The sequence below is a fragment of the Schistocerca gregaria genome, chromosome 4, assembly GCF_023897955.1.
Source record: "Schistocerca gregaria isolate iqSchGreg1 chromosome 4, iqSchGreg1.2, whole genome shotgun sequence".
Lineage (NCBI taxonomy): Eukaryota > Metazoa > Arthropoda > Insecta > Orthoptera > Acrididae > Schistocerca > Schistocerca gregaria.
Window position 1 is genome coordinate 565,287,605 of NC_064923.1, and position 16,310 is coordinate 565,303,914.

Consider the following 16,310-nt stretch of genomic DNA (forward strand, 5'->3'; position numbering starts at 1 on the left):
CCTATGCACCGCCATATGGGAGCAAAGAAAAGATCCAGACCTAGTAATATTACCTACAGACAAGGGCAATGCAGTAGTGATTTTATCCTGACAGGATTATGCTGAGACGATATGGGGCCTACTTTGTGACAGCACATACCGCAAGATTGACACCGATCCTACCAAGAGGGTCGAGAGGAAGACTCTGGCGCTTCTCAAGGATTCCAGCTTCCCTGACGAGATTATCAAAAAGCTACACCCGAGGGCTGCTGTTCCTCCTACACTTTACGGACTGCTGAAGGTGCACAAGAAATCGATTCCGTTATGTCCCATTGTCAACAATATTGGTGCCCCAATGTACCTTCTCGCCAAGCACCTCAAACAACTGCTTAGCCCTTATGTTGGGAGATGTACACACCATATCCGTAAATCCGTGGATTTCCTGGGACGCATCAACAACCTGGCGCTTAAGGAATGTGACATACTGGCAAGCTTCAACGAGGTGTCTCTATTCACTAAAGTTCCCTTACAAGAATCCTTGGAACTCATCAGTCAGAAATTTGACGAAGAGACCACCAACCTGACCCCGCCCTCCATCCTTCTGTGAGTGGGGACTGGTGTAATAGCACTCTAACCTGTGTAAACCCACTGAAATTGCAGTTCTCAGGAGCAAGTCCAGGTTTGCTACCTCTGCTAAGGCATGCCTTTTCGTGGCCATCATCTACAATGATGGCAGGTAGCATCCAGGCAGTGGATGGAGTTACCAGTTAATTTTCTGAAGTGAAACTTCTCCCCTGGAACAGCTGCCAAGAGCATCTGCAATTTGCACGGCTATAGTGTCACTATTTATCTCCGGGGGCCTAAACTATTCCACTTTTATCTGCTCTCTGCATTGTGTCTCTGATTTCCTACTTTGGAGTGCCCTTGATGGCTCCATATAGCCATAAGCATAACAGTGTACAAGTCACTATGTCATCAGTATATCGCAGTTCTGACTGTATTTGAGGAAAACATTTCACATTTAATGTCTGTAACTAATGTCCAGTTTTTGCAGGAAATACTTTATAGGAGAGCTAAGAGTTATGATTGCTTGGTTTTTTCTTCGAAGTTCTTTGTTTAAATTGTGTAGTTTAACTGCCATATCAGCTACAAATGTGAGGTCCAACAACTATCTTAAATCATACAGTTGTGAGTTATCTTCCTGTCTTTCAGTCACAAAAGATTTTATCATTGGCAGAAGTTCTCTAAATCTGTTTGGAAGCATACCTCTACACAGCCATCCAACTTTGATGTGCAGTTGCGGGTCTCCATATTGGCAATCCAATTCTTCTTATGGCACTTTAAACTTTCTTGTCTGTTGTGATTGTGGGCGAATTGAATTCTCCTCATGTGGTATCTTTCAAGGTCAGAATTGTAAGCAAGTTTTCTTTTACAGTGAGATTCAAAAATATCACTCCTACAAAAATCATAACATGAGCTGAATTGACTATATCTATTGACTCACCTAAATGCGATGAGAATCACAAGCAGGATTCTAAATCTGTTACCAGTTGAGCTTTTGCATTTTTTGCCACTTTTTTTTTATAATAGGTGTTGATAGAGGCATGTCTCTGATGACTAATAGTATCTCTGGCTTATTTTAAATGTGGAAACAAAGACTCGCTAGCTGTGGGAAAGCACTCCGTAACAAGTTTGTCATCATCGAGTGGTTCTGATTGTTTCATTAGTACTTCTGATACACAAAAGGATGCTGTGTTTGATGAAAGACTTTTTTTGTACAGGCTTTACAAAATAGACTGCTGTGATTGTGTTTCACTTTTAGGATAAGAAAGTTTCTTTCGGCTTAATTCACTACCAACAGCTGTTTCAGATTCAAAGTCTTGATTAACTATTCTGAAATGACATTCAGTATTTCCTATTTTAGGTATAGCTAAAGAAACATTACACAACAGACATATACACCTTTATTTATGAGTTTAACAAAAAACTTCTTTCCACATGATCTATTTACCTAGCATTAGCTGCACTCATTTTTCACAGACATGTTACTAAGTGAGAACTATAACTTGGCCCATTGGCTTCCTAGTTCTTATTGATAGAACTCAGCAGTGATCTGGAGACTTCACGCTGTAATGGTTTGGGGATGTTCATTGGCAACTTCACAGCATGCTGTTCGCCACTGTTGATTGCATTGTCACTGAGCTGTGCTGTTGCTGTTGTGTGTATTGTTCTGGCATTTTGACTGTAATTGTTTCTGAAATAAGTGATGAGATGGTTATTTGACATGCCCCTGCATCTGGCCTATGCTCTCTGAACCTAAACCCACATCATTCAATAGCTATAAAAATGAATGTGTCTTTTTCTGAAATAGTACAATATTTTACAATAGGTAGCATGCAGGCCATTTCAATAATGAAACATGACTTGATATGCAGTTGCCTGTGAAAGTTTCCAGATTAGTACATCCATTTTACAGTAGGTGGAATGCGAGTTGTTTTAGCAAAGGTATGTATCTCATATAGTTTGCCAGCAGTTTGTGTGCTTCCAGTGTGTGTCTGTGCACACGACATAATTGGATTGAATCATATGCAAGTGACATTTCACTCTGTGTGTGACATAACAAGTAGTTTTGATTGTGAAATTCCAATTGCAAATTGACATCAGAAAATAGATATCACATGCATTTTCTTTTCTCTTTCCAAGTGCATTTATGATAGTCATTAAAAAGCATTACTTTCGATGTCAAATTGGTTGAGCCACCCAAATGACAAGTGATAGGTCAGTCTATACTTCAAGCACAAAAGAAAAAGGCATCACGAGCTTCAGAAACAGTGTCAAGACTGGAAACCATTAAAATATTCACTACTCAAGTCCAAGTCCATTTGTCTGCAGCAGACAAGCAACAGGAAACAAGACTGGGTACCATTCGAGTATGCATTGCTCAATCAAGATGATAACTGGATGCGGATTTACATCTTAGTGCATTCCATTATGGTTCTAATTGTGATTACACTCTTCATCCAAGTGTGGTTATTAGAAAAATGGGTAAATTATGTTTGTATTGCAGTGGCTTCAAATTTGAGAATGAGACAGCAGGAAAACACTGTGCGGGTGCAAAAGTGAAATTGGCAGAATTACACTCACCACTTGAACCATTGTCAACAATGGTATCAGATGAAATAAGCCAATTGAAACATTTCTTGGAAAGTTGAATTCATGTTTCCAAATGACAGTGGTGCAACAAATATCATAAGTGAGAACTACATGACAGTGTTCAAGGTGCAAGGGAAAATTTATCATTGTGTAGAATGATGGCCAAGCAGCACTAAAATTACCATTGGATATGCAAATCACCAAAACACTAATACACAAAATCAACAAACATTCTGGGGTGGATAAAATTCCAAATCATGTTAACTCATTATATGGGGCAAATGTACAATGGTACACTAAAAAGCACTTCAAGCACTTCATTGTACACCCAGAGATTTCAGAGGAATTGGAATTTGTTCGGTGGAGCCCTCATTGTATTGTCTGGTGATTTTCGCAAACAGTACCTTCAACAGCTGCTGATGAACTGAAAGCATGTTGCAAATCATCAATTTTCTGGTAATACACACAAACATTGATTTTGAAAACCAAGATGTGTGTACAGCTCAACATGGTACATCCACTGAACTTTTTGCAAAGCAATTTTTTTTATTCGCAGTGGGAAAATAGCAGCCACTGAATCCACTCAGTGTATCACATTGTCAACAAACTTCCATAAAATCACAGAACCATGGATGAATTGATGATTAAGTCAGTTTTCCCAAATATTACATACAATTACAAAAATCATCAGTGGCTCAGTGCAAGTGCGATATTAGCAGCCGCAAACAATGATGTAAATGCCTTCAGTTTCAGCATTCAAATGAAATATCAGGCAAAGCAACAACATAACAGTCCATCGATACCATATTGACTTAGTACAATAAATTCACAAATGTATTCACCCACTAGTAAAGGCTTTTGTCTACATAAAATTATAACAGGAGTCCAAAGAATAAAATGTTTGCATAATGCAAGTATTCACCATGCCAGAAACCAAGGCCAACTGTTCAAAGGTACAAGTGCAAGCAATAAGGAAAATGTTCGCATAAGAACTATGCCCTCCTTGTGTTAAGTAACAGCATTTTACATCAAAGTAAGAATGAAAATGTCTTCTACAAGGCTATTAATAATGCAATAAATTTACAGGTGTACATTACATATAAAATCTCTGATCCTTTTGCTGGCTGAGTAATTCAGTATGCAGAAGCTAGAGTTCTATTTCCAAAGCACCACTGTTACAATACATGGGGAAGAAAGAGTAAATGTGAGCTAAAACAATGTCACTCAAACAGAAACTTCTGATTAACAGTACAGAAGATTAAACAATAGTGATACTGCAAGTAAATCAGATAACAATTCTTACAAAAAATTACATGTATTACAAAAAGATCGAGGAAAGAGTGAAACGGATAAAGTCACATCACAACATAAGAATAACAGAAAAATGAGAACCTTCTGCTTAACTATATGGCGGCTTATGCAGAAAAAATGTAAACCATATTACAAAGTACAATTTTTTTAAATACCAACTGTAGGAACGTGTGCTAGAAAGACCTCAAAATATGAAACCTCATGGATATGATATGTAGAGAGGAAGTATTTTGAGAAAAATGGCACATTTGCTGATGTAAGCGGGGATGGGTAAACATGTGTTATGTGACCATGAGCAGCAGTTAAAGCAATCAAAGAAGTGATCTTTAAAATATTACTGTCTCTTTTAACAAGATTTTAGTAAATTTCTAATTCTTCTAAGTCAAATTTGCAGCCTTATATTTCTTTATGCGAAATTATGGTGTCTTCTAACCCCCCTGAAGAATTGACTGAAATAAGCAAATTTTTAGCAAAATAAGAATTTTGAACATTTCCCCCATTCTTAACCCAACAAGTTCTCCTTATATCTGACTTTAATAGCCAGTATGCCGTATATAATAGGTAAGGAAATCTTTACAGATGATTCTGTAGACATCTGAATTAGTGAAAGGATCTTGTTCTTTTTGCAATGTATGTATTAAATTTTTCTTTAAACTATTGTTAGCAAAAGAGGTAACTGTAAAAGTGTATTTTCTAGTCAGAAAACGGTCAGTCCTGTAGGACATATTACCTAAAAATGGTATCAAAATGAACTTGCCATTTCCATCTTCTTTACTCTTCCGTGTATTGTCACCTCGTGTTGAATATTTTTATTTTCCCTTTTGTTATTAAGTATGTGATTGACAGTCTCATCTAGAACCATTATTACTAGCAATAGTCTTAATCAAATTAACTTCTTTCTGAAAATTGTATGGGGAAAGAGGTATTGTTAAAGCATGATGTACAGCTGAATGGAAAAAAGCAACTTACGAGCCTTTGGGTGGAAATAATATGATGGAATAATATTATCAGAGTAGGTTGTCTTACAATGAGTATCAAAAGTAATACTAGCCAGAATGAGATTTTCACTCTGCAGCGGAGTGTGTGCTGATATGAAACTTCCTGGCAGATTAAAACTGTGTGCCGGACCGAGACTCGAACTCGGAACCTTTGCCTTTCGCGGGCAAGTGCTCTACCTACTGAGATACCCAAGCACGACTCACGCCCCGTCCTCACAGCTTCACTTCTGCCAGTACCTCGTCTCCTACCTTCCAAACTTTACAGAAGCTCTCCTGCAAACCTTGCAGAACTAGCTCTCCTGAAAGAAAGGATATTGCGGAGACATGGCTTAGCCATAGCCTAGGGGATGTTTCCAGAATGAGATTTTCACTCTGCAGCTGAGTGTGCGCTGATATGAAACTTCCTGGCAGATGAAAACTGTGTGCTGGACCGAGACTCGAACTCGGGACCTTTGCCTTTTGCGGGCAAGTGCTCTGCCAACTGAGCTACCCAAGCACGACTCATACCCCGTCCTCACAGCTTCACTTCTGCCAGTACCTCATCTTCTACCTTCCAAACTTTACAGAAGCTCTCCTGCAAACCTTGCTAGGACGGGGCGTTAGTCGTGCTTGGGTAGCTCAGTTGGTAGAGCACTTGTCTGCGAAAGGCAAAGGTCCCGAGTTCGAGTCTCAGTCCGGCACACAGTTTTAATCTTCCAAGAAGTTTCAACAGTGATACTGCCATTCTGTACACGTAGTTTCAAATCGAGGAAATTAAGGTCACCATTCTCTTTTTTAATTTTGGTTGTAAATTTAATTTTCTTGTGGAAGCTGTTAATGCTGTTAAATAATAAATCTAATCCTTGATCAGTTTCCTTCCATCAGTGCAAAAATTAAGTCATCTATATAACACATAGAAGACCTGTTTTAGTCACTAATTCTGATGTAGCATTGAAGAAGCCATCTTCAAGGGAGTTAATGAAAATATCAGCCAGGATGGCAGCTAAGGGATTACCCATCGCATGGCCAACAGATTCAACATACAATTTACTGTTAAAAGTAAAATAGTAAAATAATTATATTTGAGCACTACCTTTAACAACCTCATCAGTTCTGTTAATTTGCAATTCGGTTAACTTCTTATGCATTATTAGGCTCTTTTCTATGATTTCAAGTGTCATGTCAAAAGGAACATTGTGGTGCGCACTCCGTATATTATTTATGATCAGACAAATTGGATGCTAGTTCTTGTGAAGCTTAAACTGGCTTCTTAAAATGGGAGGCTTCCTTGATGGCTTTAAGCCGCTCATCATGGTCACATAAGTGTTTACCAGTCTCTAGAGGAACAGAAGGTTCCAAATGATTGGAAAAGAGCACAGGTAGTCCCAGTCTTCAAGAAGTGTCGATGAGCAGATGCGCAAAACTATAGACCTATATCTCTGAAATAGATCTATTGTAGAATTTTAGAACATGTTTTTTGCTCGCATATCATGTCAATTCTGGAAACCCAGAATCTACCCTGTAGGAATCAACATGGATTCCAGAAACAGCGATCGTGTGAGACCCAACTTGCTTTATTTTTTCATGAGACCCAGAAAATATTAGATACAAGCTCCCAGGTAGATGCCATTTTCCTTGACTTCAGGAAGGTGTTCAATACAGTTCCGCACTGTCGCCTGATGAACAAAGTAAGAGCCTACGGACTATCAGACCAGCTATGTGACTGGATTGCACAGCGTGTTGTTCTCAATGGAGAGACGTCTACAGATGTTAAAGTAACCTCTGGTATGCCACAGGGGAGTGTTATGGGACCATTGCTTTTCACAATATATATAAATGACTTAGTAGATAGTGTCGGAAGTTCCATGCAGCTTTTTGTGGATGATGCTGTAGTATACAGAGAAGCTGCAGCATTAGAAAATTGCAGCAAAATTCAGGAAGATCTGCAGCAGATAGGCACTTGGTGCAGGGAGTGGCAACTGGCCCTTAACATAAACAAATGTAATGTATTGCGAATACATAGAAAGAAGGATCCTTTATGGTATGATTATATGATAGCGGAACAAACACTGGTAGCAGTTACTTCTGTAAAATATCTGGGAGTATGCGTACGGAATGATTTGAAGTGGAATGATCATATAAAATTAATTGTTGGTAAGGCGGGTGCCAGGTTAAAATTCATTGGGAGAGTCCTTAGAAAATGTAGTACATCAACAAAGGAGGTGGCTTACAAAACACTAGTTCGACCTATATTTGAGTATTGCTCATCAGTGTGGGATCAGTACCAGGTCGGGTTGACAGAGGAGATAGAGAAGATCCAAAGAAGAGTGGCGCGTTTTGTTACAGGGTTGTTTGGTAAGCGTGATAGCATTACGGAGATGTTTAGCAAACTCAAGTGGCAGACTCTGCAAGAGAGGCGCTCTGCGTCGCAGTGTAGCTAGCTGTCCAGGTTTCAAGAGGGTGCGTTTCTGGATGAGGTATCGAATATATTGCTTCCCCCTACTTATACCTCCTGAGGAGAATACGAATGTAAAATTAGAGAGATTAGAGCATGCACGGAGGCTTTCTGGCAGTCGAACCATACACGACTGCAACAGGAAAGGGAGGTAATGACAGTGGCATGTAAAGTGCCCTCTGCCACACACTGTTGGGTGGGTTGCGGAGTATAAATGTAGATGTAGATGTAATATCAAAGGATAACAACCTAGTATGAGAATTTGCGTTTTTCATTTTATTAATTGGATCGTCCCTATTTTTAACAGAAAAATTACTGTCAAAAGTAAAAGATTCCTTGAGTTCACTTTGTAGGTGTCTAACTAGCTTGTGGTGAGCACTCTGTATGTTATTTATCATCAGGCAAATTGGATGCGAGTTCTTGTGAAGCTTAAACTGGCTTCTTAAAATGGGAGGCTTCCTTGATGGCTTTAAGCCGCTGCTCTTGGTCACATAATAAGTGTTTACCAGTCTCTGCTGATGTTGATGAATGTGCCATTTTTCTCAAAATTCTTCCTCTCTACTGTTGAGCTTCTTGCATGTCATATGATGAGGTTTCGTTTTTCAAGACCTTTCTAGCAAATGTTCCAACAGTTGGTATTCAAAAAAATTGTATTTTGTGATGTGGCTTACATTTTTTCTGCCTAAGCCTCCATGCAGTTAAGCAGAAGGTTCTCATTTTTCTTTTATATTTAGGTTGTGATGTAACTTTATATATTTTACTCGTCCCTCCATCTCTTTGTAATATAACTAATTTTTGTAATAGAATTGTATTCTTCAGCATGCTAAATTTACTTGCAGTATCGGTCTGCCACATAAAAGTTTTACAAATAATTACATATTTAATGTATACCTCTAAACTTATTGCATTTATTACTGGCTCTCAATAAGAGATTGTCATTTTGCTTTAGTGTAAAATTACTTTCCATAACACTAGCAAGACGCAGTGCTTACATGCTTGTATATAGCAACCACTGCATTCCAATTTTTCCTTATCACTTAAGCTTCTGTACTGTTAAGTGGAAGTTTCTGTTTTAGTGACATTGTGGTAGCTTGTATTTGCTCTTCCTTCTCCATGAATTTGTAACAGTGGTGCTTTGGAAATAGAACTCTAGCTTCTACACACTGAATTATATGTACAGTATTACTCTGTCAGCAAACATATTAGAGATTTTATATGTAATGTATACCTGTGAATTTACTGCATTATTAGTAGTCTTGTAGAAGAAATTTTCATTCTTACTTTAATGTAAAATGCTGTTACTTAACACAAGCGAGGCATAGTTCTTACACGCATGTATTTAGTGCCCTGTACATCCTGATTTTTCCTTATTGCTTGCACTTGTACCTTCAAACAGTTGGCTTTTGTCTCTGGCATGGTGAATACTTATATTATGCAAACATTTTATTCTTTGGACTCCTGTTATACTTTATGTAGACAAGTGACTTAACTAGTGGGTGAATACATTTGCTCATTTATTCTGACATACATTGAGCATAATCTGGCTGCTGCTTAAGCCATGTCATGTGATGATGTTTCTGGTTTTTATATCATTTTATATATGACAAGAGTCACTCGGCTTCAGCTAACGTAATTTACCACCATGTGATGTAACAGGTGAGTATGCTTACCTCACAAATATTTTTCTATTATTGATATTTTGTTATATATGTAAAAATAGTTTGTAAGCTTCCAAAGAAAATATTTTTATAAATATCAAAATGTAGATCAAGGGCTGCATAAACCTTTGGTTTGCAACTAATTGTCTGGGTTTTTTCATCCTCTTCAAATTTAGATAGTTGCTGAATTGCAGCCATGTTGAAGATTTTAAAAGTTTTTAATAATTGTTAGTTTCTTTTACTGACAGTTAACACACATTTCCTTAACAAGTATGCTTACCAGAAAATTGTATTTCATATTCGATCCAAATGATAAATATATATTTTATGATAAATATATATTTTCATATAAATATATATTTTCATAATTTGCATTGGTGAACTATTTGTAGAGCCAATAGTCTGAAGTGTCTAAAGCACATCATAGCCATGAACTGTCCCAAATAGGCAGAAAGGATAAAAGGTAGAAGTGTAATCCAACTTACAAAAACAGAAACATCAGAAAAGCCATCATACTATGCACCATTGCTCCTATCTGACAAGTTAGAAGGTGTTGCATCCAGAAAGGATATAAGAGCTGTTTGCTTGAGGCAACTGCAAATCCTTTAATCAGTAGATCAAGTATTTCAGTCTGTTCACATCAACAGACAGGTAAAGTGTAAGACAGTGTAATAACATGCCAGTAAATGGTCCGCTTACTCCAGAAGAACATTAATAAATTAAGACTGCATGTGGAAGAGATGGAACTTTCAGTGCAGCCATTGGGATCATAATGGCTCCCTGAAAGATCAAGATTCAGATCCAGGTGTTACATAGAGGTACTTGCTTGAAATCCCCCATCTCATAAAAATCAACAAATATAAAAGTAATTTTGGGAGTGGCTGAAGATAGTTTTTTAATTTGCAGAGTAAATAAGTGATGTAGAGAATAATATGTATAGCTCTAGGAGGTTGTCTTTAGGAAGATAGCAATGCCAGAAGTTTGTAGCACAATGCAGGAATGTCTGTAGAGAACTGACAACAGGTGCAGGATTTTTCAGATGACTCCTAACATAAATAGATATTGCACATAAATAGATGAGGATATCCATTACTGTTTGATTTCACTATCAGTGGAAACAACATAAACAATCTAGGAGTATCCATCCATAGAAACCTGAAATGGAATAACCACATGAAACTAGTGTAAGAAAAGCAGATGCCAGGCTGAGAGTCATTAAAAGATTTCTGAGGATATGAAAGAAATGGCTTACAAAACTATTGTTCAACCGATTCTTGAATATTGTGTATCATCCTGTGACCCATACCAGATAAGAATAGCAGAGGAGATAGAGAAGGTTTAACGAAAAGTGGCTCATTTTGTCACTGGTTTGTTCAGTAAGTGCAACTGTTTTGAGGAGACATTTACCAAACTTCTGTAGCAGGTGCTTCAAGATGGGCACTGTGCATCACAGTTTAGTTTCTCTTAAAAGTTTTGAGAATGTATGTTCCAAGACGAGATGAGCAGTGTGTTAGATCCTCCTATGCAACTTGCAAAATGAGTGCAATAGATAAGTCAGAGGTATAATTTAAACACAGGCTTGGTAATGTTTGTGAATGGAACAGGAAAAGGAGAAATGATAAAGGAACCAGAATTACCTTTTGCCATACACCATAAGATGGCTCGTCGATCATACATGTAGAATTAAATAACTATCATTCCTTCCTTCCCAAAATCCAGGTGACACTAGTTCCTCATTTACTTCTGGTATGTTTGTATTTTTATGATCTACGTCATGTATGCTATTTTATTCATTCTTCTTTGCTTCTCTTGTTTTCATGATTTCTCAAGTTGCCTTTTCTTTCATTTGCCTTCTTGTTAGTTCTGATATTTTTGTTCTTTTTTTTTTTCTGCATCGTTTTTCTCATTTATACTTCTAGTTGTGCTGTAGTCTTCTTTATCTCCAGCCGAACTTCTCTGCCTTCCTCTAGTAACTTTTTTTAAGGCTTTCAGATCTCAAGAGTTGCTTCATTATTGATACTATAATTTTCCGTCCTGTTACTATTTTTTTTACTGGTGAAGTAATCTGTGAATTTAATAGCATTTTTACCATCTGTTGATTTTGTGTGTGTGTCTGCTGACATGCATTAAGTTGGTTTTGTTTCATAAAGTGATTGTGCTAATTGAAGTAAATGATTACTAACTGCAGTAAGTAATTGCTTTTAAGCAAATGTAATATTTTTTTGTTTAGAGTGCACCAGTTTACCAAAGTGGAAATGTTTGCTGTGACAAATCAAATGAGCTCGGCTGAGCTTATGTCAGAATTTTGTCACTTACAAGAACACCTCTTCTCATCACTGGGACTGCATACTCGTACGCTTGACATGCCTCCACATGAGCTGGGAGCTGCTGCATATCGTAAGCATGATATTGAAGCTTGGATGCCTGGTCGCAATGCCTGGGGTGAGATTTCAAGCTGCAGCAACTGCACTGACTACCAAACACGGCGCCTGAATATTAGGTTAGTGAGACATGAATTTCATTAATATTGAGATTGATTTTTCGAGAAATTAATTTTTAACAATTATTCTATTGCTGCTGTTTAAAAAACAGTATTTACATCTCATAAGCATCTGAAAGTATTTCATCACTGCTTATCTGTTGTATGCAGGTCTAATGTATAAACTAAGAGCTTCTTTCAGAGAATTTACAGGAAGTTACAAATGTATAATAGCTTTACTCTGGTCTTTAACATGATGTTGCCACAGTTCAAGTAATCTTCGTAGTAAAGCCCCTAGAAGACATTCCATCAAAACAAAACATACTTTCAGATTTAAAATAGCACAGTAACTCAGTTGGTGTAATGAGAACTGTACCCCTGCCCCAAACAACACACACACACACACACACACACACACACACACACACACACACACACACACACAGAGAGAGAGAGAGAGAGAGAGAGAGAGAGAGAGAGAGAGAGATTTAGTTTAGAATCAGGGAATATGCGTAATGAACCACTCTCTGCAAATGCGAAGAAGATAACACTATTGAACCACGGTATCATGGCATCTTTGACTGCGTTTACTCCATTGAAGAATATTTAAATTTATGAAGTGTGTTACATAAATACTTAATGTATAAAATGTATTATTGTAACCTTAAATAAGTGTGCCTAGAAATCACTTGCCTTGTCCAGTGCCTTATGGAAAGATGCTTCTAGACAACAGGAGCGATGAATACAGTACAATACAGATCCATAGATTGTTATAAGTCTCAAATTCATTCCTAGGCATTGTATAATTCTTAATAAAAATGTTCAGCTGTGATGGCTGAAGGCTCCTGGTATAAGGAGTCACAGTCACTTTGCTAAAGCACTCTTCAAAGAAGACAGAGAGAAATAGAGGTTGAGGTTGAGGGCAGCCTTTCGCCCTTTGGGTAGGAAACTGCCGCTAGTGGAGGACGAATTAAGAATGATCAGTGGCATGAGGATGTGGAAGGCAATCGAAATCACTCATTTAAAGGCACTGTGTATCCACAGGAAATGTGGCCAGTGTATTAAGAAAGTTCATGCATCTTTCAATTGGAGAAAGATTCCAAATTAGTCCCCTGTTTAGAACTCTGAGAGGCATTTGCCAACTGAATTGAAACAGGTTACATTTTCATAAAAATCAGGGTATGAAGTCTTATACTCCTAGTTCACTGACATATTGGAGATAGGGTTTTAAATACCTCTATTTATTTGTAGAGTTCAGGTGGCATATTGAGAAAAGCAAAAATTTGTTGTGATAAAGTTCTAACAATATGAAAAGGATGTCCATATTGACCACATAGAGGAGGTACTGAGTTGCAGACAGGGGGAGCTGGAAATATTCCAGCTTTCAGGCATAATCCTTCATCAGAAGTAGAAAACACACACATGGCCACTATCTCCAGGCACCAAGGCCCAACTACAGCCATTTCTGACATGAACAGTAATCTTGCTAAGGCTAGAGGGTGGGGAGGTGGTAAGAGGTGTGGGATGGGAATGGGGGAAAGCATTGTCAGTCGGGGGTGGGGAGAAAATGCTATTGCTGCCTGTTGGAATTTGCAGGGATGTGATAAGGACAGGGTAGGGATGGTAGGTGCAGCATTGTGAGGCTGTGCTGGAGGGTAAAGGGAAGGGTGGGGAGAAAGGAAGAGGGGAGAAATAGAGAGAAGGAAAGGACCACATAGGTTTGTTGTTAGAATAGATGGTGTGTGTAGTAGTGGAGTGGTTGTAGAGAAGGAGATAGGCAGGCAGAGAACAGGACTGGTGAAGATTGAATTGGGTGAGAGAGAGAGAGAGAGAGAGAGAGAGAGAGAGAGAGAGGATATGCTGTGTTGATGGGAGGAATCTAGATGGCACAGGCTGTGAAGCAGTCACTAAAGTGAAGCACATCCTGTTAACTGAGTGATCCAGCCGCCCCTTGGCTACCGAGTTTTGTGGCGACAATTCATCTCGACAGACAGATTTTTAGTTAAACGAAACTATATGGTTGCAGAGACCATTTCAAGTCGCAAACATCTGTAATGTATATATATATAATATAATAGAGGGAAACATTCCACGTGGGAAAAATATATCTAAAAACAAAGATGATGTAACTTACCAAACGAAAGTGGTGGCATGTTGATAGACACACAAACAAACAGAAACACACACACAAAATTCAAGCTTTCGCAACCAACGGTTGCTTCATCAGGAAAGAGGGAAGGAGAGGGAAAGACAAAAGGATGTGGGTTTTAGTGGAGAGGGTAAGGAGTCATTCCAATCCCGGGAGTGGAAAGACTTACCTTAGGGGGAAAATAGGACAGGTATACACTCGCGCACGAGCGCGCGCGCGCACACACACACACACACACACACACACACACACACACACACACACACACACACACATATCCACCCGCACATATATAGACACAAGCAGACGTTTGTAAAGGCAAAGAGTTTGGGCAGAGAGATGTCAATCAAGGTGGAAGTACAGAGGCAAAGATGTTGTTGAATGACAGGTGAGGTATGAGTGGCGGCAACTTGAAATTAGCGGAGGTTGAGACCTGGTGGGTAATGGAAGAGAGGATATACTGAAGTGCAAGTTCCCATCTCTGGAGTTCTGACAGGTTGGTGTTAGTGGGAAGTATCCAGATAACCCGGACGGTGTAACACTGTGCCAAGATGTGCTGGCCGTGCACCAAGGCATGTTTAGCCACAGGGTGATCCTCATTATCAACAAACACTGTCTGCCTGTGTCCATTCATGGGAATGGACAGTTTGTTGCTAGTCATTCCCACACAGAAAGCTTCACAGTGTAGGCAGGTCAGTTGGTAAATCACGTGGGTGCTTTCACACGTGGCTCTGGCTTTGATCGTGTACACCGTCCAGGTTACAGGACTGGAGTAGGTGGTGGTGGGAGGGTGCATGGGACAGGTTTTACTCCGGGGGTAGGAGCCAGAGGGTAGGGAAGGTGGTTTGGGGATTTCATAGGGATGAACCAAGAGGTTACGAAGGTTAGGTGGACGGCGGACAGGTCTGTGGAACCATATAGGTACATTTGATTAAAGCACCTATGCCCTATTTCAGGCATAGGGTAATCCACACATTTGTGCAAAGCCATTGTGCCAGGCTGGCATTGTGATTAATGCATCTGCCTAGTGAGTAGGATACTAGGGTCAAATCCCAGCCTTGGTACAAATTTCCATTTCAGTCTGCTTGTATACATCATAACTTGTTAGTTCCTGTGCCTACATAGAACGCGACACGGGGGTTGCAGCTAATTTGATAGATCACATGGCTGCTTTCACAGGTGGCCCTGTCTTCGATGGATTAGGAGATGCTAGTGACAGGAATGAAGCAGATGCTAGTTGGACGATGTATGGGACAGATCTTTCATCCAGATCTATTGCAAGGCAAGGGGTTCCATGCAGGCTTGGAGTAGAAGCGGACAAAGATATTGCAAAGGTTGGGTGCGTGGTGGAATACCATTGAGGGAATGGTGGGGAGGATATTTCTCATTTCTGGGCATGATAATAAGTAATCAGGCCCATGACAGAGAATGTGATTCAGTTGTTCCAGTCATTGGTGGTTCAGAGTCATAAGATGAGTGCTCCTTTGTGGATGGGCAGAGGTATGTAGAGGATGGTAAGTGACTGAAACAAGGCTCGGGAAACCTGTTTTTGGACAAGGTTTGGAGGGTAACTTTGGCTGTAAAGGCCTCAGTGAAACCCTTAGAATATTGGGAGAGGGGTGGCTCATCACTACAGATGTGTGATCTGACAAGCAACGTCAGATATGATATGGCCAAATGTAGTGCTTTAGTAACTTTTCCAGTAATTCCAGTTTCCTCATAGGTGTAAAAATACATATCAGTCCATTGGCTCTATTTCACTGGTTGGTGCTTGGTGTTACAGCACTCGTGGTCTTTCTCCTGGGTATCCAGGCTCCATATGCAAGCATATCTTCTTTTTCGATAATGCTGATTAGTGTTTGATGTAGTCATCCTGAGTATCTGGTACCAGATGCTCTGGATGGGTAATTGCAACATGTGCTTCTGTTGCTGGCATTTCGTACAGTGGCTCAGGAGTGTCTTATTGTCTCGGTAGAGATATGGCCAGTGATACCGTACAGTGGCTCAGGAGTGTCTTATTGTCTCGGTAGAGATATGGCCAGTGATACCTGAGGCTGCTTCTGTTGTCTAGAGTCATCACAAATCCCAGGTGATCAGATGTTGGATTGTTACGGAAAAACTTCAGGGCTTTCAGCAATTGAGGCTCTTC

At 39.3% G+C, this 16,310-nt stretch overlaps 1 protein-coding gene across 1 annotated transcript in view; it reads left to right on the plus strand.

Annotated features, from left to right (window-relative positions):
• The window catches only part of LOC126365794 (uncharacterized), a 71,499-nt gene that overhangs the window by 31,981 nt on the left and 23,208 nt on the right, over positions 1-16,310 (plus strand). The window contains exon 3 of the mRNA XM_050008376.1: positions 11,764-12,033. Coding sequence (XP_049864333.1) covers positions 11,764-12,033 — 270 coding nt within the window. The remainder of the gene's footprint in view (positions 1-11,763; positions 12,034-16,310) is intronic.